This window comes from Cucurbita moschata, unplaced genomic scaffold (genome assembly GCF_002738365.1).
Source record: "Cucurbita moschata cultivar Rifu unplaced genomic scaffold, Cmos_1.0 Cmo_Scf00024, whole genome shotgun sequence".
Classification (NCBI taxonomy): domain Eukaryota; kingdom Viridiplantae; phylum Streptophyta; class Magnoliopsida; order Cucurbitales; family Cucurbitaceae; genus Cucurbita; species Cucurbita moschata.
This window is the reverse complement of record NW_019268540.1, coordinates 2274825-2299581: the sequence shown is the minus strand read 5'-3', so window position 1 is coordinate 2299581 and position 24757 is coordinate 2274825. Positions and strand designations below refer to the sequence as shown.

Sequence of the window (24757 nt, the reverse complement as noted above, 5' to 3'; positions counted from 1 at the left end):
ATATTAATTTTCAAATTCTAAGCAAAAAAAAAAAAAAAAAAAAAACTATCTATGATGAGAATTTAATTCACAATATATTTCTAGAAATTTATTATTTCTTGGTTTTTTTTTTGTATAATGTTGGGTTGAAATTTCGATGGAAAAGATATTACATATTCTAAAAAATAAGACGTTAACTGCAACTGTCCAATTTATTTTATTACGGAAAAGATAGTGTTTACTTACACTTAGGACTTTATTACGGAAAAGATAGTGTTTACTTACACTTAGGACTTTCCAGCGGGTCATCATGAACGGATTTGGTTCAAATAAAAATAAACTCAAAATCTCTATTTAAATTTAAACGAATCAATATTTAAATTTGAAGCAATTTTTTATGGCAGACAAAATTATTTAAATGTTGAGCTAAAGTATTTATTAATTTTAATTCAATAAAATTTTGAATGGATGATTGGAATAACATGAAAAGTAAGATGGGCACAAGATCCCAAGAAAAAAAAAACCTCCCAAATCAAAGGAGACATCAATGAATGATGGGTATATGAACAGTTGATGACAAATTCTTTTTTTCAAGAACAAAATCAATTCCAAGGATCAATCCATTTTGAAGTTACTGGGAAGTTGCCTTCAATTTCCTCCACCGAGCTTCTTTCCAATGGGAGCTTTTTCCAAGCTCCGTCGTTAATGGCTGCTTGAAGAATCAACCTCCATTATCTCCACGATTCTCTACCAATTCCCATGATACCTAGGACCCTAAAGTCAGTTCCGATGTCCATTTCTTCCCGTACCCTTCTCCTTCTTCTCACCGTAGTCTCCCTCTCCGCCGCCTCCGCCTCCGCCGCTGAATGCCCTCTTAACTTTACCGTCCTCCGCCAGTTCTCGCGGGGCACCACCGCTTCCCGCCCCGACTTCTCCGATGACTGTCAATACATCCGTCTTGGTCTCCGCCTCGTCCTCTCTCAGTACCTCAAACTCACTGGCTCCTTTTTGCCCCCTGTGAACTCTTCCGATTCGTGCTGGAATGCTTACCAATCGGTCGTTGATGAAACTCGGCCGAATTTCAACGTTCGGACCTCTTGTGGATTTCAAACTGGCTGGATCTCTCAGGGCTGTATGAATATCACTACCAAATCGGAGTTCGAGAGAGTCGTTTCTAAATCGGCGCTGACTAGCGTTGTTGCGAGTTGTAATCAATCGCTCGAAAACGGTTCCCCCTGTGCCTCGTGCACGACGAGGCTTGCGATCGTTCAGGCCTCGTTTTTGACCGGTCCGTCGATCGGCAATGTCACCGATTGCCCTGCCTATCCGTCGATCTACGCGGCGGCGTTTGCAAATCCATTCGGACCGACGGATCAGGGAACTGCCAAATGCTTGTTCTCGCTTAATCCTCCATCGTCGGGGGATTCATCAGGCAAGAAGCTGAACACAGTGGTGTTGGTAGTTCTCATTTGTTGCAGCGTCGCAGCAGCAACGGCGGCAGTAGTCGCCGGCGGATGGTTTTTCTGGCGAAAACAGGGGAAATCAAAGAAAAACGACAGAATTCGTAGAGTAGAAACAGGAATGGGTTCTGGATTGGAATCCATAAGTGCAAGCACGACGCTGGTGAAGTTCACATTCGATGAAATCAAAAGGGCAACGAGGAATTTCTCAAGAGATAACATAATTGGAAGAGGAGGCTATGGAAATGTGTATAAAGGGGTACTTTCTGATGATTCTGAAGTCGCATTGAAGCGGTTCAAGAACTGTTCTGCAGCAGGGGACGCCATTTTTGCACACGAAGTTGAGGTAATTTCTAGTGTTCGACATGTTAATCTTGTTGCTTTAAGAGGTTATTGTATTGCAACAACGCCATTAGAGGGTCATCAAAGGATAATTGTATGTGATTTGATGAAGAATGGTAGTGTTTATGATCATTTATTTGGGTATTCTGATAAGAGATTGAGTTGGCCAATTAGGCAGAAAATTGCCCTTGGCACAGCCAGGGGATTGGCTTACCTCCATTATGGAGCTCAGCCCGCAATTATCCATAGAGACATCAAAGCCAGCAACATCCTTCTGGATGAAAATTTTGAACCAAAGGTTGCTGACTTTGGTTTAGCTAAGTTCACTCCTGAAGGAATGACTCATTTGAGTACTCGTGTTGCCGGGACGATGGGGTATGTAGCTCCCGAGTACGCGTTGTACGGTCAGTTGACAGAGAGGAGTGATGTTTATAGCTTTGGAGTTGTTCTTCTCGAGCTTTTGAGTGGGAGGAAGGCGCTCGGGGTGCGGAGCGCCGAGAGCCAGCCGTTTCTAGTGACCGATTGGGCTTGGTCCTTGGTTAGGGAGCAAAAGGCCATGGATGTTGTTGAAGAAGGTATGCCCGAGCTGGGTTCTCCTGAAGTTGTGGAGAAGTATGTGTTGATTGCTGTTCTTTGTTCACATCCACAGCTCTATGCTCGGCCATCAATGGATCAAATTGTGAAAATGCTTGAAACTGACCTCTCTGTTCCTTCAATCCCTGAGAGACCCATCTCTTTGGTTGCTGAGATTGATGAAATAGAGAGATCTATGAGTAGTAGTGGCTCTGTTCAGCATTCTGGTTCTATTGGCTTTCATAGTTACACGTGAACGACCAAAAGCAGGGCGGGGCCGGTTTCCCGATCAAAGAATCCGACCCTGTTTTTCAAAGAGTAAAAGGAGGAATCTATTCGAGAAAGAGCAGCTTACTAACAATCAGTTGCACGAGAACTGAAACACGAACTAGCTATAGACTCCTACTGAAGGTTGTAGCGGGGATTTTTCGTAATGAGTTATTTGTTTCGTTTGTTGGGTTAGTTGGATGGTTCGAGAATTAGATGCCATGCTTCTACTCCGTTGTAAAGATAGATAGATTTGTAAGTACTTAGTTTTTAGTTTTACGATCCCTTTTGAAGTTCACTGTTGGAGGAAGAATATAAAAAGCATAGCCGTGAGATCCCATGTTGGTTGGAAAGGGAACGAGACATTTCTTATAAAGATGTCGAAACCTCGGGCTAGCAGACACGTTTTAAAACCCCCTTGAAGTGAAAGTCTAAAAAAGACAATATTAAATTTATACGCTTTCCAATATTATTAAATTTATATATATTATGTTAATAACTTCGAGATTTATGCTAATTTAATTTTTGACGGAGATTATTCAAATTTTTAAAATTTAAATATTTACTTGAAATTTAAAATTTTATTTAATAGATGAAATTATTTTTAAAAAATTTAAATTTTTCGAAAGATAAAAATCGAAAACTCGATTAAATAAATTACGTATCATTTATCTTACTCGGGTTATTAAACGTAATATTGAGGAACTATTAAAGTTTATATCAACTAAATCCATATTTTAACCATAAATAATTTTTTTTAACAAAATAATAATAATAATAATAATCATTTTTAAATACTTAGTAACGCATGATAATATGAGTTCACCATTAAATATATATGTATATATAATGTAGCAGCTCTGCATCATTTGATGCAACTACCAACAAATTCCGCTAGGCAGTTGGAGATTGGAGACCACACCAGAGAGAGAATCGTCCAGCGGCATGGCCGCCGTCAAGCCCCCGAAGACGACGCCGGCGAAGGTACGGCCGGAACTCCATCCTCGTTCTCCTAATTGTTCTCTATATCCTCATAATTTTCCTTCTGATCGGATTCAATTGATTTTCTTTCTTTTGGCTTCTCGGAAATTGAAACCCTTCGATTCCGAAGATTCAAATGGAAAATTGGTAGCTAGAAAAAGGTTCTACTAAAACTGATGCTGCTTGGAGATGGTTGAGATTCCTTTATTTTTCTCCTTTAACAAGTACTATGGCATGACAGAAGTTTTGTTCAGAATGTTTTATGATAAAATAGGGATAAATTATTCGATCCAGCCGCTGCCTCTAAATGACCGTATAGGTGATAGTCCCTAATATCAACTAGACACAAATTTGAAGTACTTTTGTAGTTTCTCTCATATGTTTATTAGTGTAAAATTTTCAGTTTCATCTAATAATTTTTAGTAAACAGGGGATTTGAATCTTGATCCATAGGGGATACTATCACTTGAGATTTGCTTAACTATGGAAACAGGGCGATTTGCAAAACTTGATACTAGTTTGTAGGTCAATCTCTTAGTATTTTTTGAGAATCAGTGCTCCTTTCGATCAATTCGCAGTAATTCAAACGTAGCTATACAGAAATTCTTGCAAGTGAGTCATAATATTTGTTGGCAATGGCAGTAGGAAAGTTGTCTTGATATTCAGAGTTAGCTGTTCTAGCACACTCAATTTTATTCAGTTGGTTCTTGACTGTGTTCTTTAGATATGGTCTTGTCTGTTTTGTCTTAGGATATGGTGAATTTTATGAGAATTTTATGAGAATTTTGAGTGCTTAGTATTTACTAAGATTGTTTTACAAATTCCAAAGTCTATTTAAAGTCATATCATCACTGGATCAATTTGATTTCTCCAAATCTTGAAGTTTAGAGTGAAAGTTAAGTGATCATAAGTGTGAGTTTTACAAATTTCAACTTGGAACTTGCTGGGGATCTTTATTTGTGGTTGCATTGGCTTTGAATCTATTGGCTTTGAATCTATGAATAACAAGTCCATGTTAATTATGGAAGCCTCTTTTGGTGTAAGCTAATGAGCTAGTTTATAGGCTCCAGGGCTGCCAGTAGGTCTGTATGCTGCGCAATGCGAGGAATGCTTCAAATGGAGGTTGATAAGCAGCCAAGAAGAGTACGAAGATATTAGAAGCAGATTGATAGAAGAACCCTTTACTTGCCATAGGAAAACCGACACTTCTTGTGAGGATCCTCCTGATATCGACTACGATACAACTCGAACTTGGGTCATTGACAAGCCTAACCTCCCAAAGACTCCAAAAGGTTTCAAGAGGCGTCTGGTGCTGAGAAGGAATTTTTCTAAATTAGACGCTTACTATGTCACACCGACCGGGAAAACGGTTAGATCATCTACGAAGATGCTAGCCTTTGTAGAAGCAAATCCACAATACAAGGATATACCTCTTTCAGACTTCAGTTTTGCAGTCCCAAAAGTAATGGAAGAAACTGTACCTGAAAGCATCTTGAAATCTTGCTTTAGTAGTTGCAAAAGAAGTAAGAAAACAAAGGATGAATCTGTTGATATTGACGGAAGATGACAATCAGTTCATTGCAGCATTCAAGTGTCTATTCTTTGAGAAAAAAAACCAGTTAGTGAAAGGATTCTGCTGTTTTGGCTTGAAAGATGTAGCTTGGTATTTCTCCTCCTATTATTGTACCATTTTCTTGTTCATTTACAAGAACAATTTGGACTATTGTATATATGGCCATTTTGATGATAATCAGAGAAGATTCTTGGACCTCGGATGAGTTCGACACGACTCTTGAATAGGGTCAAATACTCGGATAGGTGTTTTTACCATTTATTGATATGAGCAGGTTAGGTCAGTGTTAGATACTTGAGTTTTTATTGATATGAGCAGGTTAGGTCGGTGTTAGATACTTGAGTTGTTTAGTTAGCATAGATTTTGTTTAGAGTTCAAGCGAGCGATAAAACCATCATGATCGGCCTTAGGTTCCAAATCGACAAGCTGTTGTTATTAAGTGATGTTATGAATCATTCCTTAAATTGTTTTAGTAGCATCTTTTTTATTCCATGATCTTCATCAAAGGCTAAGCTATATAGCTGCTTTTTGAAACGTATGTTAATCGACCCAGTGGCACACCAACCACGCCCCTTCCTTTTGTCCGATCATCAAGCCCACTTCTCCCTTTCCTTGTCTTTCATTCTCTATGTTGTTCATCCTATACAAAAAGTTAAGTCAAGCTTGAAACCGGCTCACTCTCCCTTTTGTGCCTTTAGTCTTTTGATTATGGGGTCCCAAGAGAGCATACTGCACCGCCATAGTCACGAGTCTAGTCCAAAACCAAACAAGTTCCTTGCAACAGTCATTTCTTAGTCCTCACCATTTAAGAAATAATTCTTTGTCATGTCAAAAATGGCTGATAAATAAATATGTGAGAAAATTTTGAACTTTTATTTTAATGATGTGATGCAACGTTAAAGGAGTAGATACTGTCGTAAATATGAATTGATTCACTTTGTATAATGAGACGTCTCCTCGACAATCTCGATAAGCCTCTTAAGATTTCCTTCCTCCTCACCTTATAGATCCTCACCTTATAGAAAAAAGGCAATGACTATAAACAAACATAATTAATGAAATATGCATCAGATCAGTGCAACTGTTCTTGGCTGTTCTAATGTTCTAAACTCAAAATCTAAACTATTCATAAACTACTCAAAGAAAAAGTGAAAAACATACAACTCAGACCTACATTTCCTTATAGAATTAGTAAAAGAAAGCCTGCTCCTCTGTTTTTTTAAGCTAAAACTACTGCATTACACTAACCAGATCATCTACAAACATGAATGTTCTTGAATCTATTTTTACTTAGTATTCCACAACATCCTATGGTAACATGGCAAGCTCTCAAGAACACACTGATCCTGAGGCTGGCTTTCACTATAACTGATGTTAGTCGTATGCATATCTTCTCGGTTTTCGGTAATGGCCATCTAATTATCTAGCAAATGTAAGCTTAAACTTTGCAGTCTAATCTATTTTTGTGTACTCAAGCAGCATATGAGGAGACCTGTAGATTTTCACAAGAGTCCAGTATAAGACCTCTTCAACTCCAAGCTCTCCCTCAGCTCTAGCAGCATATATGTCTTCACAAATAGCTATCAACCTACAAAAAGAGGCCATTGGCCCAAAATATATCAAGATTACGAGCGATTTTAGAATGACCAATATCACTTTTTTCGTTCTTGTTTTAGTTAAAAGGGCGTGACATAAGTGATTTTGTTACATTACCTGTCACAAGAAGGAAGATTCTCATAGGGAATTCTCATTCTCAAGTCAGAGCATTGAAGTCTTATAAAACGGCCAACTGCTAGAACAAAGGTTATGTAAAGACCCCAGATGCTGAACTTGCTAAGAGTGTCCCCCAGAATGCCCTCTGAAACAAATGTTAAGGTTAGTGATATGATTTTGAAACTCTGTTCTATTAATCATCTTTTGTCATATGATTTTAATTGGACTTACGAGGTGGTATTTCCTCAGAGATTACGAAGGCTACGGGTCCGGTGAAACGTCCACATTCACTAACGTTTATTGGCTGGACGTCGTGGAAGGACCACCACTCGTAATTTTCACGGTTCAAGATGAGATCGGCATTGACAAAACTGTCCTGTAAATGATCATTGGATCCTTTATTTGAATAAAATCTCACAAAAGCGTAAAAATGAGTAGAACTGTAACCGCCCAAGCCCACTACTAACAAATATTGTCCGCTTTGACCCGTTACGTATCGTTGATACCAATTGCGAGATCCCACATCGGTTGGAGAGGGGAACAAAGCATATCCTTTATAAGAGTATGGAAACCTTGAGGCTGACGGAGATACGTAACAGGCCAAAATGGACAATATCTATTAGCGGTGGACTTGGGCTGTTACATGTTTCAATATATAGAAGTTATGCACGGTAAAGGGAGTACCTCTTGTTCCAGAGGTCTAACATCACCAGATCCCGTGACACGAAAGTACCTTTGGTAAACATTTTTTATCCGAAAGCCATTCATTGAGCCATTCAGAACCTTCTGAACATCAGAAGGATTGGGAAGATCTCGAGGATCAACAACTCGGTCATATTGTACAACCTCCTTCCCTTTTGGTCTGTCCCTCGTGAGTATCCAAGTGAAAGAAACGCTTATATTTTGGTTCCGGTCAAGGGAATGAATGAACCTGGACTGAACCACACCAGGAACAAGCCACAGAACACTTGCATCAGCTTGACAACAAATCAACTGAATATCATTTTTGTTATATGGACCCAGATAGCCTCCTGGATCAAGAACCAAATTTGCATTCAAATTGTTCCATGAGATCTTTTCACAAAGAGTGGTTTGGTAGAGTGTTAATCTTCCTGAAGTTGTCTTGATATCAACCTGGCAACTGGCATCTTTGATTGGGTTTTCAACGTTTGTTGGGTTGCCACTGCTATACATCTGCAACAAAAAGGTACTACTCCTTGCATGATCTTGATGGGAAACATTTAAAAAATTTATGCTATGAAGTTTCTTACCAGCATTGGAGCCCAGATGACAAATAGTAATATGAAGAACAGGCATATTCCATTGCAACATTTGGTCATTACGGTTTGTTTCTCTCCCTGTTTGTGCTGAGATCTGTTTAGGACTGCATCACATTTGACAAGGTACAAGCTTGCATTTATGTCCTCCAGCTGAGAGAAGAAATTCGAGATGATTTTAGAGCACGGGGTGAGCAAAAAACTATAATGAGGCTACATATGTGAGATCCCGCGTTGGGTTGAGAGGGGAATGAATCATTTTTTTATCAGGGTACGGAAATCTCTCCCTAGCATACGTGTTTTAGAACCGTGAGACTGAGGGCCAAAACGGACATTATCTACAAGCGGTGGGCTTGGTCTGTTACAAATGGTATCAGAGCTAGACACTGGGCGGTATGCCAGCGAGGATGCTGGGCCCCAAGGGGGTGAGATCCCACATTGGTTGGAGAGGGAAACGAAACATTCTTTATAAGGGTGTGGAAACCTCTCCCTAGCAGACGCGTTTTAAAACCATGAGTCTGAGGGCAAAAACGGAGAATATTTGCTAGCGGTGGGCTTAGTTGGTTACAAATGGTATCAAAGCTAGACACCGGGCGGTGTGCTAGTGAGGACATTGGGCCCCCAAGAGGGGTGGGATTGTGAGATCCCACATGGTTGAGAGAGGAACAAAGCATTCTTTCTAAGGGTGTGAAAACCTCTCCCTAGCAGACACGTTTTAAAACTGTGAGACCGAGGGCCAAAGCGAACAATATGTGCTAGCGGTGGGTTTGGTTTGTTACAAATGGTATCAGAGCTAGACACAGGGTGGTGTGCCAACGAGGAAGTGGGCCTCCAAGGGGGGTGGATGTGAGATCCCACATCGGTTGGAGAGAGAAATGAAACATTCTTTATAAGGGTGTGAAAACCTCTCCCTAACAGACACATTTTAAAATCGTGAGTGAATGAATGATGAAGCTATGAATAAGGTCTCCACCAAATAACCTATATTCCTATATATCCTATAAATTTAAGATCTCTTTAAGACATTTTTAGTAAAATGGTATCTTTAGAACGATAAAATACTCACCTTTAGCCAGTCGTACATGGTCAGAGATGTCGACGTGCACGACCAGTCCAGCACACATCGCAATTCATACAAGAAGGGAAGAGCCCGATAAAGCCTGTAACCTAAATAGTTAATTCTCGAAACTTCACTCGTCAAAAATTGTCGATACAAGGTGCTTTTGTGCGGGAGACCGTATCGAATTTGTATTGCCTGAAGTGCTAAAGAAACCGCCTTAGCAAGAAATATAGCACGGAGCGCCAACTCTCCAGCGTGCTGATTGGAAGGTTCCATTTGCCATGCATACTCCGTTACCGCATACGTAAAGAGCACGAGGTTGAAAAGGTAAAAGATCACTTTACCGATAGCAAACGAGCAGAGGTATATACATCGATCGAGCACGATCAAGAAGAATATTATCTGAGACACAGAATATGTTTAGTTAATTGTAGCAGCTGCATTATCCAAGCTAAGAACACTGTCTTCTAGTTGATACTATCAAAAATTATATGTAAAAGTTGGAGCTTACCATCAAGACGAACACGAACTCTTTTGGGAATTGATCTTCTAGTTGATACACATCAAGAAACTCACTGTTGTTTTTTATGACAGATTGATAGAAAATCGCGACGAAGAAGAACACCGTCAAGTCTGCGCCAAATACATACGCATATAGATCGATTTCCCTCTTGCCTCCCCCAATCACGGAGAGTATTCGATACGGGAATCCAGTGTTTTCAACAAATCCGTTACGTTGTGCAAGACGAATCTCATTTGCTACATCAGCTGCAGGCGTAAGCGAGTCGGACCATTCCGAACAAGTATCGCTCGAAGGAGAAGAATATTCTACCTCTAAAACAACCAAGGCCACCTCTGTATTCTCTTTACTTCTTTCAATGCTCTGAACATGAACTCTACTAGAAAACGGACAAAGTCGAGCGTTCTGTTTCTTACACCTCTCTTCATGGATAACTCGAAGCAACTGGTTTATTCCCGACTCGATCCTCTCTGGCTGAATCCCGTCTTCTGGCCATATTTGAACATCCATAGACACCTGGATAAAGTAGGGTGGCGATTCGGCTCCTTGAGTCAGCGATTTCCAGTACTTCCATGAACTTCTGAGCATAGCCATCACCATTTTTCTCCCGACGTATACGACTTCGTAAGCCCTCTCGGTCAAGCCATAGCGTCCAAGACTGTGTTTTCTGGGGAGAGCGCTTTTATTGAACGCATTCAAATACGTCCACTCACCATCTTTTGCTGTTATAGACCTTTGCAGTAGAGTGAACAAGTAAACCAGGAACAGAGGCAATGAACTTACAACAAAGGATGAAGTAATTCTATTTGTAGGGAACCCCAGTTCCTGAAGAAGATCTGAACTGATAGCCAACCCACAATGCTGGATGATTATCTGGTACAGATATTGCAGCAATATGTACAATTCTGTGTAGATTAGCATGACAACCCAAAACATATAACCCGGACCGGCGTTTACACACAGGGCGTAGATGAAGAGCGCTGCGAGGTAAACCATGGAAAGTAAACTGAAGTTCCACAAGAAGACGAGGATAAAGCAACAATAGCACACGACGTCGTTGTTGGACCGCATTTGGGACCATATGTAACGAAAAATCCTTCCTAACTGCATACTTGCAGGGTCGGAACTCTTATCAGACTGCAGCGAGGAAGAACGCTCCAAATCTGCATACCTTGGTTGCTGGCTCTCTATCTGATCATAAACTCTGTCCTCGGAATTGGTCTGTTCGTTCATGTCGTCGTCTTGCGTGACATTCAAGAACGTTGCGAGATTGCTAACAGCTTGATTTCCGATCGATTGCACCTGAGAAACACCGTCGCCTATAAACTGTACAGCAGACATTAACGGGTTACCTTTTGTCGAACCTTTATGTTTCCTTTTTCTATCTGAATCCAAAGATACGTCTGAAATCTGAGAATCGATTTCACAAATGTCTGCAACGGGTAACTCCATCGACTGCATTCTCGACTCTGTTGTTATTTCTGTTCTTAGATTAGCCAGAGATTCCTGTAATTCAAGCTGTTCTACCTTCCCATGTGTTCCTTCTATATCAGTTGTCATTGCATCATCATGTATCCTAGAAGTACTCCGCTTTCTAACCGAGTCGTCCCCGGGACTTCGAGAAGCGTTATTACCATCAACAGATGAGTTCATGTTATGAAGCTGAATTTGCAAATTGAGCATCTCTGATTTCATCTTCTCAACTTGCAAGTTCCGCTGCCGTTTGCTCTCCTCCGAGTCTCGGATATGTTGTAACTGTTCGGTTTTCCATGCTGCTTTCTTTTCCTGCTCCCGAACAATGGCACCGATCTGCTCCGCTTCAAGATACCGACATACATATTCGAACTCTTGAGACGAGAACATGTACGACTGGAGCGAGACCAACATGAAGATAATAATCTCAACAAGAGCAGATCTAGCAGTAATTCGAAATCCATAATCATACTTGTAAAATCCAATCATCTCAAATATGTAATGCATGGTTTCACACTTGCCAGCACTAACTTCTCCTACAAGTGGAGATTGGTAGGCTAATGAGAGTATAATAAGAGCAAAGTTATATGCACGCAAGAACTTGAATACTTTGTTCTTCTTCTTCAGAATTTCGAGTCGTAACCTAAAGAACACGAGTGCGAAGGCGAGATAACCCAGATGTAGAACATCATATTCAAGAGTTCCCGTGATCAAAATCAAAGCCAGGACAAGATCCAACAAGTGACAATAGCAATAGAGTCTAAGATAGTCAAGGATAGTCCACATGCTTTTCGTTTCAAAAGATAGATCCCTCCAAACGAATGTATTTTTACGTTGGGACATCATTTTACGATACGTAGATGATAGCGAGAAACCAGATAAACGATCAGCACGGAGCTTGAGAGATGAAAGCATGAACACCACAAAATAACTAAAAAGCATCCTCGAATCGTCGACCGTCAGTCCTGCGTATGAGGCAACACTAAGAACATTACACATTACACATTACACACCAAAAAAAGAAGAAAACATCAAGATACAAAGAGCTAGAAGATTCATACCCAGCCAACAGTTCAGACAAAATTTGTAGTAGAGATTAGAGATTCTCCAGCAGTCATGACAATGAACATCAGCTTTGCTTGGCATTAGCCAATTTGAGTTCATCATGTTCTTCCAGAAGGCGATATATTCGAGTATAAGAATGGAAGCAAACAAGAAGACAAATATAGGCCATAGTTTTCGTATAATACCCCGATCCAAAAGAATACAGGCAGCTAACAACCCGACGTAGAACAAGGAGACGGAATTTAATAAAGCAAAACTCGTTAGAAGCAAGGAGATCATGGTTATCTCAAGACCAAAGAGATAAAACAAGTTCTCCATCCAAAATTTCATATATATCTCGAAAACGATCTTCTGCATTTCGAATCGTTCCTTTCTTAAGGATGTAATTCGTGTTTTGTCCCATTTGTGGCTTTCCTTGATGCTTCCCCATATAAATCCAAATGAAGATTTTTTACTGCTGCTACACTCGGAGTTCTCTCGTTTACTGGATGCATCATGAGGCACTTGAGCCCGACCAGACGCGAAGGATGACCTCGAAATATGATCCGAAACTTCCTGCGGTACAAACGATCTTCCAGAATCAAATGATGGCTTATTTTTCTCATTAGAAGAGGATATGTCATCATAGTAATCATCTTCTTCTGAGACAAACAGTGGACAAGGGTCATCCCACTTCCCTTTATTTAGAACAGAACCTGGCATCCTTTCCAGCCAGCGAAAGACGTTATATTGGAGCGTGGATGCAGCAATTACGAGTACTTTTCCCCTTAAGCCTAATTCCAGACCCCAAAATCCGGGTCGAAATACACGAAAACCCAGAAAATAAGACAAATCAGCATGCTTTTGTCCAGGAAACATTTCAGCTTGTTCCCCCCACATCTGGAAAAGATATTCAGCTGTCATGATAACTCCAGTATATGCAAGAAACAACTTCGAGGGGATATGCGACGCCTTCGGTAAAGTCGCACATACGACGAGGCCAAGTAGATATAATAATCCAAATGCACTGATTGGTGATATGGATGCATAGAAAAGAGCTGCAAATAGAATCTTGTCACAGTGCCATATCAGGAAGCGTTTTATAAACGCACCGTATTCTAATAGCCCCGGTTCATCGGAACTAAGATACCTGCTCTGCCTTCTCTCATAGCTATAAAGTTGCATCACAATCATCACAGCCAAAGACTGCCAACAATTTTGCAAAGACGACGCCTCTGAGTCGTAGCCCAAGTAAAAATTAAGATCAATTGATCTGGATAGCCATATCCTAAAGCTGGAAAAACTGCTCATGCAATATATGAAGATAAAAACTGTAATTGCATAGGCTTTTAATGGGAACCATAGTCGCCTCTTCGTTCTTTCGACTAGTTGTCGTCCAATTATCCAAACAAGAAGAAGGAATAAGTATCCGAAGGATATGTAATTTGGTTTGACAAAACAAACCGTGAGAAGAATAGTGAGAAATGCAATATAGGTTCCACATGATCTGTACATGGATAGGAACTTCTCTCCAATGGAACTGAGGAATGATGCAATCTTTCTCTCTGCAGAGAAACAAAATAAATGAGTCATAAAAGAAAATGGATAACCGAGTTGAAAAACGTCAGTCCAAGCCCACTGCTAGCAGATATTGTCCTCTTTGAGCTTTCCCTTTTGGGCTTCCCCTCAAGGTTTTTAAAACGCGTTTGCTAGGGAGAGGTTTCCACACTCTTATAAAGGGTGTTTTGTTCTCATCTCCAACCGATGTGGGATCTCACAATCCACCCCCTTTAGGGGCCTAGCGTCCTCGCTGACATTCGTTCCTTTCTCCAATCGATGTGGGACCCCCCACCAAATCCACCTCCTTCGGGGCTTAGCCTCCTCGCTGACACATCGCCCGGTGTCTGACTCTGATATCATTTGTAACAGCCCAAGCCCACCGCTAGCAGATATTTTCCTCTTTGGGCTTTCCCTTTTGGGGTTCCCCTCAAGATTTTTAAAAGGCGTCTGCTAGGAAGAGGTTTCCACACCCTTATAAAGGGTGGTTCGTTCTCCTCCCCAACCGATGTGGGATCTCAAAATCCACCCCCCCTTCGGGGCCTAGCATTCTTGCTGGCACACCGCCTCATGTCCACCCCCTTTGGGACTCATCCACCTCATTGGCACATCGTCCCGTGTTTGGCTCTGATACCATTTGTCACAACCCAAGCCCACCGCTAGCATATATTGTCCTCTTCGGGCTTTCTCTTTTGAACAAAGGCTAAATCTAAATTGATAAAGAGAGTATTTTCAAGAGTACAAGGAAACCAAACCGAAAATAGTATAATCCACGAATCAAATTGCACCGACACTTCTCAACAAAATAGTGTTGCCAAAAGAAAGATCGAGATTCATTCAGGATGCTAAAACGTTATGGGAGGAAGCAATTATTTGTCGCTCTTATACTCTAAACAGACAGTTACTAGAGTGTAAGCAACAATATTCCCCTGCAAGCCTCAAAAACGTTTTCCTAAACAAAGCTGTTCATATCCCTCATGCATCACTTTGATTCAACCAACATAACTCAAACCAACAATCAAGTTCACATCAGCAGTAACTTTTTCTTCAATGTATCAGAGAACATATAGGAGAATCAATATAATCAACCATAAGTTTTGAATAGCTATACCGTGCGAAGGATTATCATGGCAATAATTATTCGACGTGGCTGTATAAACTGAAAGCAGAACGGATTTATTAAGACCAGCTCGTAAAATGCTAAATCCAACCGGGGGGCTGGGTGTGTGCTGCACAACGGCAGAAAACGAAAATAGCATTTCAAAACCATGGTTATGAATTGAACAAAAGCAAGCAAGCAGAGCTATTTCCAGGAACTCCCACGTGCTATCACGACGTCCAAGGAGACCTGCACCAAAGCATCGAAAAAAAAAGGTCACTGCAACCTGTTTCAACACGATTTTGAAAAACGTTCGAGGAAGAAAGAAGTGATAAAATACAATAACCGAACTTCCGAACAGAACGTCCATTTTATAAATCGTAATATAATATCCTCGGAAGAAAAAACGCGCACATACCTAGTTGCAACAGAATTTCTCGGCATAAAGAACCTTCCCGACCTAACACATCAGATACCAAGTTGATCTGAAGAAGATATAATAATGCAAAATGAACCTCATTCAGAAGAATCATAGCCTGGCGCATCTTTCTGCCAACATCGTGGCTCAAAAGGTATAAGAGGAAGAACACCACTGAATAACATTGAAACATAGAACCAATAAGATAAAAATTTCTAGCTTTCATGTCATAAGAAAACAAAAGGAATGTAAATGTCCACTATACTAAGTAATTGCATAGAAAAACATACCATACACAGCATGGATCAAACCGGGCTTCATTGCAACGAGGAATATCAACGTTAGCAGGATAGCTCGAGAGCTTTTGCGCAAACCCCATGCAATAGTTGCCACGATTAATACCTTGGTCTCTCCTGCCTCTGAAAATTAAATCGTTAAGAGAAACCGAACTTAACTGCTACCAAGGAATTGACAACCAATAGGAAGATAACCAATGATTTCGACGGTAATAAGAATTCAAGGCAAATGAACAACGATGCAGCCAAGGATCAAACTCATCGTGAATGTATAGAAATTCTGGAAGAAAACCATCAAGGACGGAGAAGTTGATCGTTGGAGCTTCACTTGAGTTTAAGGTTGAATTTTACCCCAAACTTCTTTCTCAAAGTTCTCTCTTTACAGTGGATGTTTTTTCATGAATCTTGTCTGGTTACTTTTAGTATCGGACAACCTCAACAATTATGTTTCGTCTACCTCGATTTTATGAAAGAGACAAGTTGTTGCATCTATAATACTTATGTACACATATGGGGTGAAAGGATGAGTGTTTTGTGAAATGAACGAATATCCATGAAGAAAGGAAAAACACTCACGACTACTTCTGAAGAGGACGAGCATGAAAAAACTCACGATGGCACCCTAAAAACTCGAATGAACTGACCTACCCTATGCACACCTGCTACCGAAGAAACTTGCTAGAGGTAGAATTCGGCATTTCAAACGACAGCTCAAACGACAGCTAGAGTTTTAGATGGTAGCTAGATTTTTTCGAGACCTGCTCTAATGCCAACTTGAATTTTGGGAAGAAGTAAAGATATGTATGTTTCTAGATTCAAAACAAATACAAGATCTTATACACAAGAAAAACCATCCAACCTATAGCAGTAACTGAAACTCATAAGCTAAGGTAATAAGTAGTTACCTCTAACACTGGAGTTGTCGTTTGAAGAACGCTCGTCCTCACCAGACGAGCAAAGGAAAACCGTATTGTTTACAAGATTAACCAATGCAACCAAAATTCCAAGACCAAATTGTGCAAGCAGAAAGAATCCTGGTATAGGATAATGCCACAAACCCACCATCTCCCAAACATGCATGTCCTGCAGACATAACCAAGAAAGACAACAATTGATGGTTGTGTCCTAATGAAGAAAACATTTTTTTTTTTTTTCAATTCAGTAATACCTTCCCGATCTTCCGATTCAAAAACGTGAATGCTACATTGAAAATATATGTGCTAATGGCCCAGAAGAGAATGAAGACAAGCAGCAGCCCGTTCAATCGATGCAAGCGGAATAACGAAGGAAAGGCGTATACAATGTACCCAACATAAGCAAGTAATCCAAATGCACATAGACTTGCAAAATGAAAACTCCAGAAGGACAGAGCAACCAAGGCGACCTGTCACAATGAAGTCTGTAAGCTTTAAATAAATCTTAATAGGGGTGATCTTAGAGAAATGAGTCATCTCAAAATTTTGGATTTGTCATTTCCAATCTCGAAAAACTACTACAATCTAATGTAGGCTTCACAGCTAGAAATAAAAGACAAGAGGGCTTCGAAAAACCTAGTGCTTATTATTTTCTTCCCCTGCTGTATTTCTTTTGATAACCACCGACCATGCGATGTCACACATTGGTTAGGGAGGAGAACAAACCACCATTTATAAGGGTGTGAAAACCTTTCCCTAGCAGACGCGTTTTTAAGCCTTGAGAGGAAGCCCGAAAGGGAAAGCCCAAAGAGGACAATATCTGCTAGCGGTGGATCTGGGCCGTTACAGACCAACCCATTGATGAGGATTAAAATCTGTGACATCGACGGTTCCCACATCAACCCCTACTTGAGTCACAGGCCCACATTACTAAGGTCGGCAAAAAGAACCTAGTGGTTATGAACTAGCCCAAGGAATCCTCGACAAATTTGCATTTAGTCAGTTTGTTCCAAAGAGGGAACTCAGTTCCAAAGGAAGCCTCCACAGCCACTAACAAAACGAGCTTTATCCCTTCATCAGACATTTTTCACCCAAAAAACAAAAATAAAAACGAAATCAACTCGTGCTACTAATCCCTAACCTCCCGAACTCAGGTAGGCTCAAACGATACCGTTCAAAACTGGAAAAATCATAACAAAATATCTAGCCCAAACAATGAAACCAAATCAACATTCCTTTCATATATAGTGTCGTATTTATATTCAACGACACATCTATAAGATAGTAATACACCCATGACTCTCTACAACCCACAAAGTTGATACAATTATACACCCATGAAGAGCAAAAACATAAGTATACTCTGGTCCACAATGAGGAGACTTTGGTTAGAAATATATACCGGGAAACCATACGTGAAAAAGTTAATAGTAAATGTTCGGAACACATCTCTCCTTAACAGAACATTAGTGTGCCTCACACCAGACCTGCAACATTCAACAGCAGGCATAAATGAGCAAAAGAACTACAATAATAATACAAATACCCCTAGTAAAGATAAGCGTTGAATCGACGATTTTTCAACTTTTTCTCAAGAAACCGTAGCAAACGGATGTGAATAAGGGGTGAAAAAGGAAAAAACAAATATCTTGATGAGAAAGTGAAAAATAATATTATGCAAACCAGATATAAATAACTTAAGTTTGAGACCTCAATTCACGAATGAAAAATGAATGCTTAGAGGGAAGAAGCTGCTCCACTAAGTTGCTTTCCCTCGTTGACATAATGAAATCCATTTCCTCAAGATCGCACTTAACACAAGAAAGCTGCATAGGAAGCATTACAATAAACTAATCAGTCGAGCAGAAGATTGCGGACCATGCGTTCGAAAAAAAATAATTAGACAAACAAGTTACATACCATGATATAGAAAAGTATAAGAGAAACGTAGGAGCAGATCTCGGGCCATTCGGAGGTTGATGATATTTTAGACAGACCAATGAATTTAGCGACCCATTTCAACATACTAGGATACCCAACTGGAAGCTGATACGCATAAACGAGAAAAATAATGAAACCTGCATATAGTTGAAGAGGCCTCCACCACCTTCAAATAGCATGCAAAGTCAGAACAGAAAAAAGCTGCCACTGATGAAAACAACTTCAAACTAAAATAGAGTGCACGTGCACCAAAATTTGTGGCCTGGAAACAATCGAGGATCTCAGAAGAACAACCTGAAAAGTCCTAAAAAGTTGCTTGTTAAAGACCAATCCACCAGACCTACACAGCTGCCAATGAAAAATGGAAGAGAAACCCATGATGGATGGCTAATTCCCACAATAATCTGAATGGCAGGAAGTAGCAAACAGGAAGCAACCCTTAGATGAGAACCTGCCATTTTCAACAGAAATTAAATTCCTGCGAGACTATTTAATTGCAAAAGAGGGCTTTGTACATGAGTATAGAGTGCAAAGTGCTCCATGTGCAGAAAGGTTGATTGATAACTAGTCCACACTAATCCTCCTTTCCTGACAAAAAGGATAAAACACCAACAGTCCTAAAAGCTTAAGTGATCGAATTAAAGTTGATTTAGTCGACTATACTATTTCATATGATTCATGATTCCTTTAAATGTGGATCAACTTCAGACATGATGAACTTTTAATTCAGGAATAGAAAGAAAATTCTACCTGGTTAAGAAGCAAAATATATAAAATTGTAAAACGAATGCACAAAAGAGGAAAGTGCGTTGCGAAAAATGAAACAAAGGAAAGACATGGAAGTTATAATAGTGCTTTGAGCACCTTGATTTCTTCAAAGTGACAGCACTGGAGACATAACCTAGCCAGTTAAGGCCAATGAGGTGCTCAGACCCCACATACTGAGAGGAGTAATTCTGTAAAGTCAAATAAAAAATAAAGAAAAATCATAGAAGCTCGTAAAGCTTTAAGGACAAGTTGCATGTTAAGCCTTAGCGTTGGTGCTAGTTTTTTTTTCATAAACAATTGTGTTTGGGCAATGTATCCATGTTCTATATGAATCTGACACTCCAATATTGATCGAACGATGTTGGATACTTGGATGAAACTTATCGACAGATAATTATTGGACACTTGAGTTAAAGTGCTTATTAAAAAAATCGACACAAAAAGATATCGAGGAAACTATTATAACTTGCGAGTACAACAAATTCATTATTTGCTCTCTTTTTTTCATGCATTATATACTTTGGTGAATGTGCATCAAATTCTAGAACAAGGCATGCATATTGAATTGAAGTAATAATCTTACGGAAGGAAAGAAAATTAATATTCAAATGGTACTGAATATCTACAAACCTAGACGATCAACAAAAGATGAGAATTGAACCAAGCATGAATCTCCCCTTGGAACCAGACCAATTCTGTACCAGTAGATATCAGCAGCAGCAACAAAAATTGCTAACAGCTGTACAACTAAGAAATAAATAACAGAAGGTGATTTCCATGACTGAATTCTGCAAATGATCCGCATCAAAAAAATAAATCAGCTAGAAGAAGCAGAGGTGAACGAAAAGGAAAAGGGAAAATGCTATCTTTCGGATCTTACGTCATGAAACCAATCAGCTTAGCCCACCATGCATTGGCTAAGCTCCAATTATATCCCTCAAGAGACCATATAACAAGAAAGGTTACTTGAGAAAGAATAACAAGCAAAGAGAATATGATAATTGGCCATAATACCAAAAATCGCCGACCAAAAATAAACCCTACAAGAACGAAGCACCATGTAAAATACCAAGTAATGAATAAATATATAAACAAATACAATAATAACACGTGAGCGAACAGTGGGGATTAAAGTGGTTACGTTTTCAAAGTGTTAGGAAACAGAGTGATATAATTTTCACTTTCTCTAGTGTGCAAAGACTGCTGCAAAATGTTATTGGGTATGTGATGTATTGCTGAGAGACAAAGGAGACAAAGAAAGACAGGGGGAACGAAGAAGAGAGAGAAAAGTAAGATTGTTCGATGTAAGTCGAGTCCAACTGCCTGTGTAAAAACCGAACTCCATTTCTACCCTTATTTTCCCCTAATACTTGTTCTGGCTCCTATTATCTAAATATTAGTGAAAGTATCCTATCTCCTTGATTTTTGCATGCTGGGATCCTTTTTGTCACCCATTAGCCCTCTTTCGGTTGCGCCTCATGCTTATAAAGCCATTGATCAATGAAATTTGTTTAGTTTCTAAGAAACAGTGAAATATGAACTAACTAGGCATAAACAAACAGTAACTATGAACCTAACAATGGTATTATCAACTGTAGCATTGACAGTAAATTACCTATTTTATGTGCATTAAATTGAATGAAAAGAAACACCAATAAATCAGCAAGAGAGACCAAACTCCAATTGATTAGAGCCGCTGCAGAAAAAGGAGAAAATAAAAGTGTTAGTTAATAGTTCAGAAGGTCAAACAAAAAATATTCACTCAAGCCCACGGCTAGCAGATATTATCTATCCACTTTGACCCGTTACGTATCAACGTCAGCCTCATGTTTTAAAACGCGTCTATTAGGAGAGGTTTCAACACCCCTATAAGAAATGTTTCGTTTCTTTCTCCAACTAACGTGGGATCTCACACTCTTTTTGTAATTTCATTCATATTAATGAAATGCCTCATCTTTAAAAAGAATCATAATTACTGTAACATTTAGAAAGGTACTTGCAAAACAAATTTCCGGATAGCCCTTTAATCATCCATTTCTCCATTGCTTTTTCACTAATAAAAGTTGGGTAAATCTTCTACACTACACAGGTGTTTGCTTAAGAGAGTTGTAGAATATCTACTTGAAGCTTGTGGTTGTTAGACGAACACGACTCTCCACAATAGTATGATATTGTCCACTTTGAGTATAAGCTCTCATAGCTTTGCTTTGGGCTTCCCCAAAAGGCCTCATAGGAGAGAGTATTCTTTGTTTATAAACCCATGATCATTCCCTAAATTAGCCGATGTAGACTTACATCATCCAACACCTCCCCTCGAACAAAGTACGCCTCCCCTTAATCGAGGCTCGACTCCTTTGAAGTCTTAGTCATTTTTTACTGCCTTCGAGGAGGCTTGACTCCTTTCCTTTTGGAGTCCTTCGTTCGACATTTGAGGATTTACCAATCTATTGGCACGACTAAGTTTAGGGCATTGCTCTGATACCATGTTAGACGAACACGACTCTCCACAATGGTATGATATTGTCCACTTTGAGCATAAGCTCTCATGGCTTTGCTTTGGACTTCTCCAAAAGGCCTCATACCAATGGAGAGTGTATTCTTTGATTATAAATCCATGACCACTCCCTAAATTAACCGATGTGGGACATTTTCATCCAACCATGGTGACTTATGTCTAATGCTGAAGATTTCAATTCTTTAGTAGAATGCCTATAATGGTAAGACAGAAGTGGTCTACAGATATCATCAGTAGACTTCAAAGAGTTTTGTGTGCTAGTTTATTTTGTAACTTCTAGTTTCATATCTATGTCGTCGACTGGGGAGATTTTTGTAACTCCTTATTAGTTAGGATTAGGGTATATCGTGTAACAGCCCAAGTTCACCGCTAGCAGATATTGTCTGCTATTGCCCGTTACGTATCGTCGTCAGCCTCACGGTTTTAATACGCGTCTACTAGGGAGGGGTTTTCACACCCTCATAAGCAATGTTTCATTCCCCTCTCCGACCGATATGGGATCTCACATATCGTACCCCTCTTCCAAATGAACTTGGTTTTGTAATACAAAGTTTGTTCCCTATCCAAATAAATACGGTATGAAAACAAATCATACTAACAGCAAAACTGCAAGAGAAACCTGACCACCTAAAGAAAATTCCAACATAGCATGCATTTTCTAGAAAAAGCAAAAGAATGCACAATCTAAGACAAAAGCAATTCAAAGTCAAAGCGGTGGCCTATGACAAAGGTCAACCAAAACGTGACAATGTCGGGATGGTAGCTACACATGGCCTAGTTTAAATTGTTATATGCTCAGATTCCTACATCTAACATAGCTTTTTGTTCAAATTGAACTTGAAAAAACACCTTGAGATCAAGAAAAGGTCATCTAGGTCAATGCACGAATATCTATGTTCAAGGTAATTAGGGACTCTGGTAAATATAAGGAACTTAAGGATCGGAACGAAGTATCAACACAATATATCGTCTCGTAAGTCCTCAATTCCAAAGGATATAGGATATGCTCTCTTTTCCACTTTGGCATGTGGAAGAGGACTTTATCACCCCCTCCATTTTTTTTTCATAATAAGGGTTAGAACACTATTCCTCATTGCTGCACTCTTTTCATGAATATATTGAAAGCCAAACTTTGATCAAAAGTGGATTACTCAATCCACAATGCAAGGCATAGAACCATATGAAGTAAAAGGTCTACGAGTACGTGTTGGGAATCACGATCCTCCACAATGGTATGATATTTTCCACTTTAAGCATAACCTCTCATGGCTTTGTTTTTTGTTTCCCCAAAAGGCCTCATACCACTAGAGATTGTAACCGCCCAAGCCCATTGCTAGTACATATTGTCCTCCTTAGGCTTTCCATTTCGAGCTTCCCCTCAAGATTTTTAAAACTCGTGCTAGGGAGAGGTTTACACACGCTTATAGCTCCCTAACCGATGTGGGATCTCACAATTCATCCCTTCGGGGCCCAACATTCTCATTGCACTCATTCCCTTCTCCAATTGATCTAGGACCCCTCAATCCACCCCTTTTTGGAGCCCAGTGTCCTTGCTAGCACACCACCTCGTGACCACCCCCTTCGGGGCTCAGCCTCCTCGCTGGCACATCGCTCAGTGTCTGGCTCTAATACCATTTGTAACGACCCAAGCCCACCGTTAATAGATATTGTCCTCTTTGGTCTTTCCCTTTCGAGCTTCCCCTCGAGGTTTTTAAAACGCGTCTACTAGGGAGAGGTATACACACCCTTATAAGAATGTTTCTTTCTCCTCCCCAACCAATGTAGGATCTCACAAGAGATAGTATTCCTTACTTATAAACCCATGATCATCTCCTTAACTAGCCAACATGGGACTCCCTCCCAACAATCCTCAACAGTACGAGTTATTTGAGTCTCTCAAGAACAAAACCACTATTTGCGTAAGTTCGCTTCACCCACCCGAAGTCCGCCAACGCTCGAAAACAGAACAAGAATTTCAACTTCTTAAATTTTCACCCTGTAGCTATAAACCTCATCCCCAAACATCTCAAAACCCTTACACCTCCCCTCCCAACATGTCAAGCACTAGCACCACATACCATGGCTTCCCACTATATCAGTTTAGATCCTAAAAAATGTCAATCAAAATAAGTAGAAAAGCACAACAACCTAATCACAAACATATTACCTCCTTGAATCGGAGTATTAAACTAACCAAAAACACAGCAAGCCCTCAACCAATCTCAAGCCATAAACCAACGCAAACATCTCAAAAAATGAGCTCACGCTTACCAGTTAGAAGCAGCAGAGGCAACAAAAATCCACCAAGAAAACTCCCCATTAGGACGAACTGAAAAGCAATCACTTCGATTCCATCGTTAGCGCCGCTCAAGTAATGGGTTTTCGATTTCAATCAAAATCGAGAAAAACCCATTCCCAGGAAGCGCTAGATATACAAATATCAGACGCTATCCAGTTCCAGAGAGTCAAAACGTGAGCTGATTATTGGCTTGCAACAGAAGGAATCAGAATCGATGAACTGGGGGCGTCAGCGCCAAAATTGACGGCATGTGTCTTGGACAGTAAAGTTCGTTAACCGGGGAAGCCAATTGCATCACCGAAGCTCTGGAATGCGCGTAGAATTAGATAAATGGGTACCTAAATTCGGATTGGTTGAAGTCTGGAACTATGTTTAGGCCAAAACCCCAAATAATTAAAACGTTAATGAAACAAAGTTTTCATCGTAATATATCATCGTTTAAAAAGAATGTAAGAAAAATTGACACTATTAGATTATTTATAATTAATCGCAATCAAAGTATAAAAAAATAATTATTTGAGGTGTTTCGAGGTACACGTTTCAACAAATTTTTAATATATTTATCACGACGTCGTTACAAACAATATTGTATAATCAAACATTTTAATAAATTTAGATTAATTTTTAAAATATCTAACTTTATTAGAAAATAAAATTGTATTAAAATTTAAAGGAAAATGAAAATATT

General features: G+C 39.7%; 3 protein-coding genes across 6 annotated transcripts; 2 read left to right on the top strand and 1 right to left on the bottom strand.

The window, feature by feature from the left end:
* The first annotated feature begins 488 nt into the window (after positions 1 to 488).
* LOC111461193 (probable LRR receptor-like serine/threonine-protein kinase RKF3) lies at positions 489 to 2970 on the top strand. Its single transcript, XM_023104698.1, has one exon. The coding sequence runs from the start codon at positions 739 to 741 to the stop codon at positions 2608 to 2610; it is 1872 nt and encodes a 623-aa protein (XP_022960466.1). The 5' UTR covers positions 489 to 738; the 3' UTR covers positions 2611 to 2970.
* Positions 2971 to 3492: 522 nt separating this feature from the next.
* LOC111461200 (methyl-CpG-binding domain-containing protein 4-like) lies at positions 3493 to 5647 on the top strand. Of its 3 annotated transcripts, XM_023104709.1 has the most exons (3): positions 3514 to 3605; positions 3733 to 3800; positions 4666 to 5647. In XM_023104709.1, the coding sequence occupies exons 2-3, from the start codon at positions 3792 to 3794 to the stop codon at positions 5167 to 5169; spliced, it is 513 nt and encodes a 170-aa protein (XP_022960477.1). In that variant the 5' UTR covers positions 3514 to 3605; positions 3733 to 3791; the 3' UTR covers positions 5170 to 5647. The 3 variants fall into 3 exon arrangements, with proteins under 3 accessions (XP_022960474.1, XP_022960475.1, XP_022960477.1); XM_023104706.1 differs by lacking the exon at positions 3733 to 3800 and having other exon boundaries at positions 3493 to 3605; positions 4673 to 5647; XM_023104707.1 differs by lacking the exon at positions 3733 to 3800 and having other exon boundaries at positions 3493 to 3605.
* Positions 5648 to 6208: 561 nt separating this feature from the next.
* LOC111461190 (piezo-type mechanosensitive ion channel homolog) lies at positions 6209 to 24445 on the bottom strand. Of its 2 annotated transcripts, XM_023104693.1 has the most exons (21): positions 24042 to 24445; positions 20871 to 20951; positions 20136 to 20295; positions 19886 to 20043; positions 18782 to 18938; positions 18467 to 18653; positions 18257 to 18372; positions 17949 to 18033; positions 16801 to 17016; positions 16538 to 16715; positions 15627 to 15755; positions 15337 to 15510; positions 14931 to 15167; positions 12280 to 13827; positions 9737 to 12183; positions 9232 to 9627; positions 8160 to 8318; positions 7573 to 8082; positions 7120 to 7264; positions 6889 to 7033; positions 6209 to 6763 (listed from the first exon to the last, which is right to left on the bottom strand). In XM_023104693.1, the coding sequence occupies exons 1-21, from the start codon at positions 24088 to 24090 to the stop codon at positions 6628 to 6630; spliced, it is 7413 nt and encodes a 2470-aa protein (XP_022960461.1). In that variant the 5' UTR covers positions 24091 to 24445; the 3' UTR covers positions 6209 to 6627. The 2 variants fall into 2 exon arrangements, with proteins under 2 accessions (XP_022960461.1, XP_022960462.1); XM_023104694.1 differs by lacking the exons at positions 20136 to 20295; positions 20871 to 20951; positions 24042 to 24445 and adding an exon at positions 19352 to 19443 and having other exon boundaries at positions 19886 to 19973.
* Between the last annotated feature and the right edge of the window lie 312 nt (positions 24446 to 24757).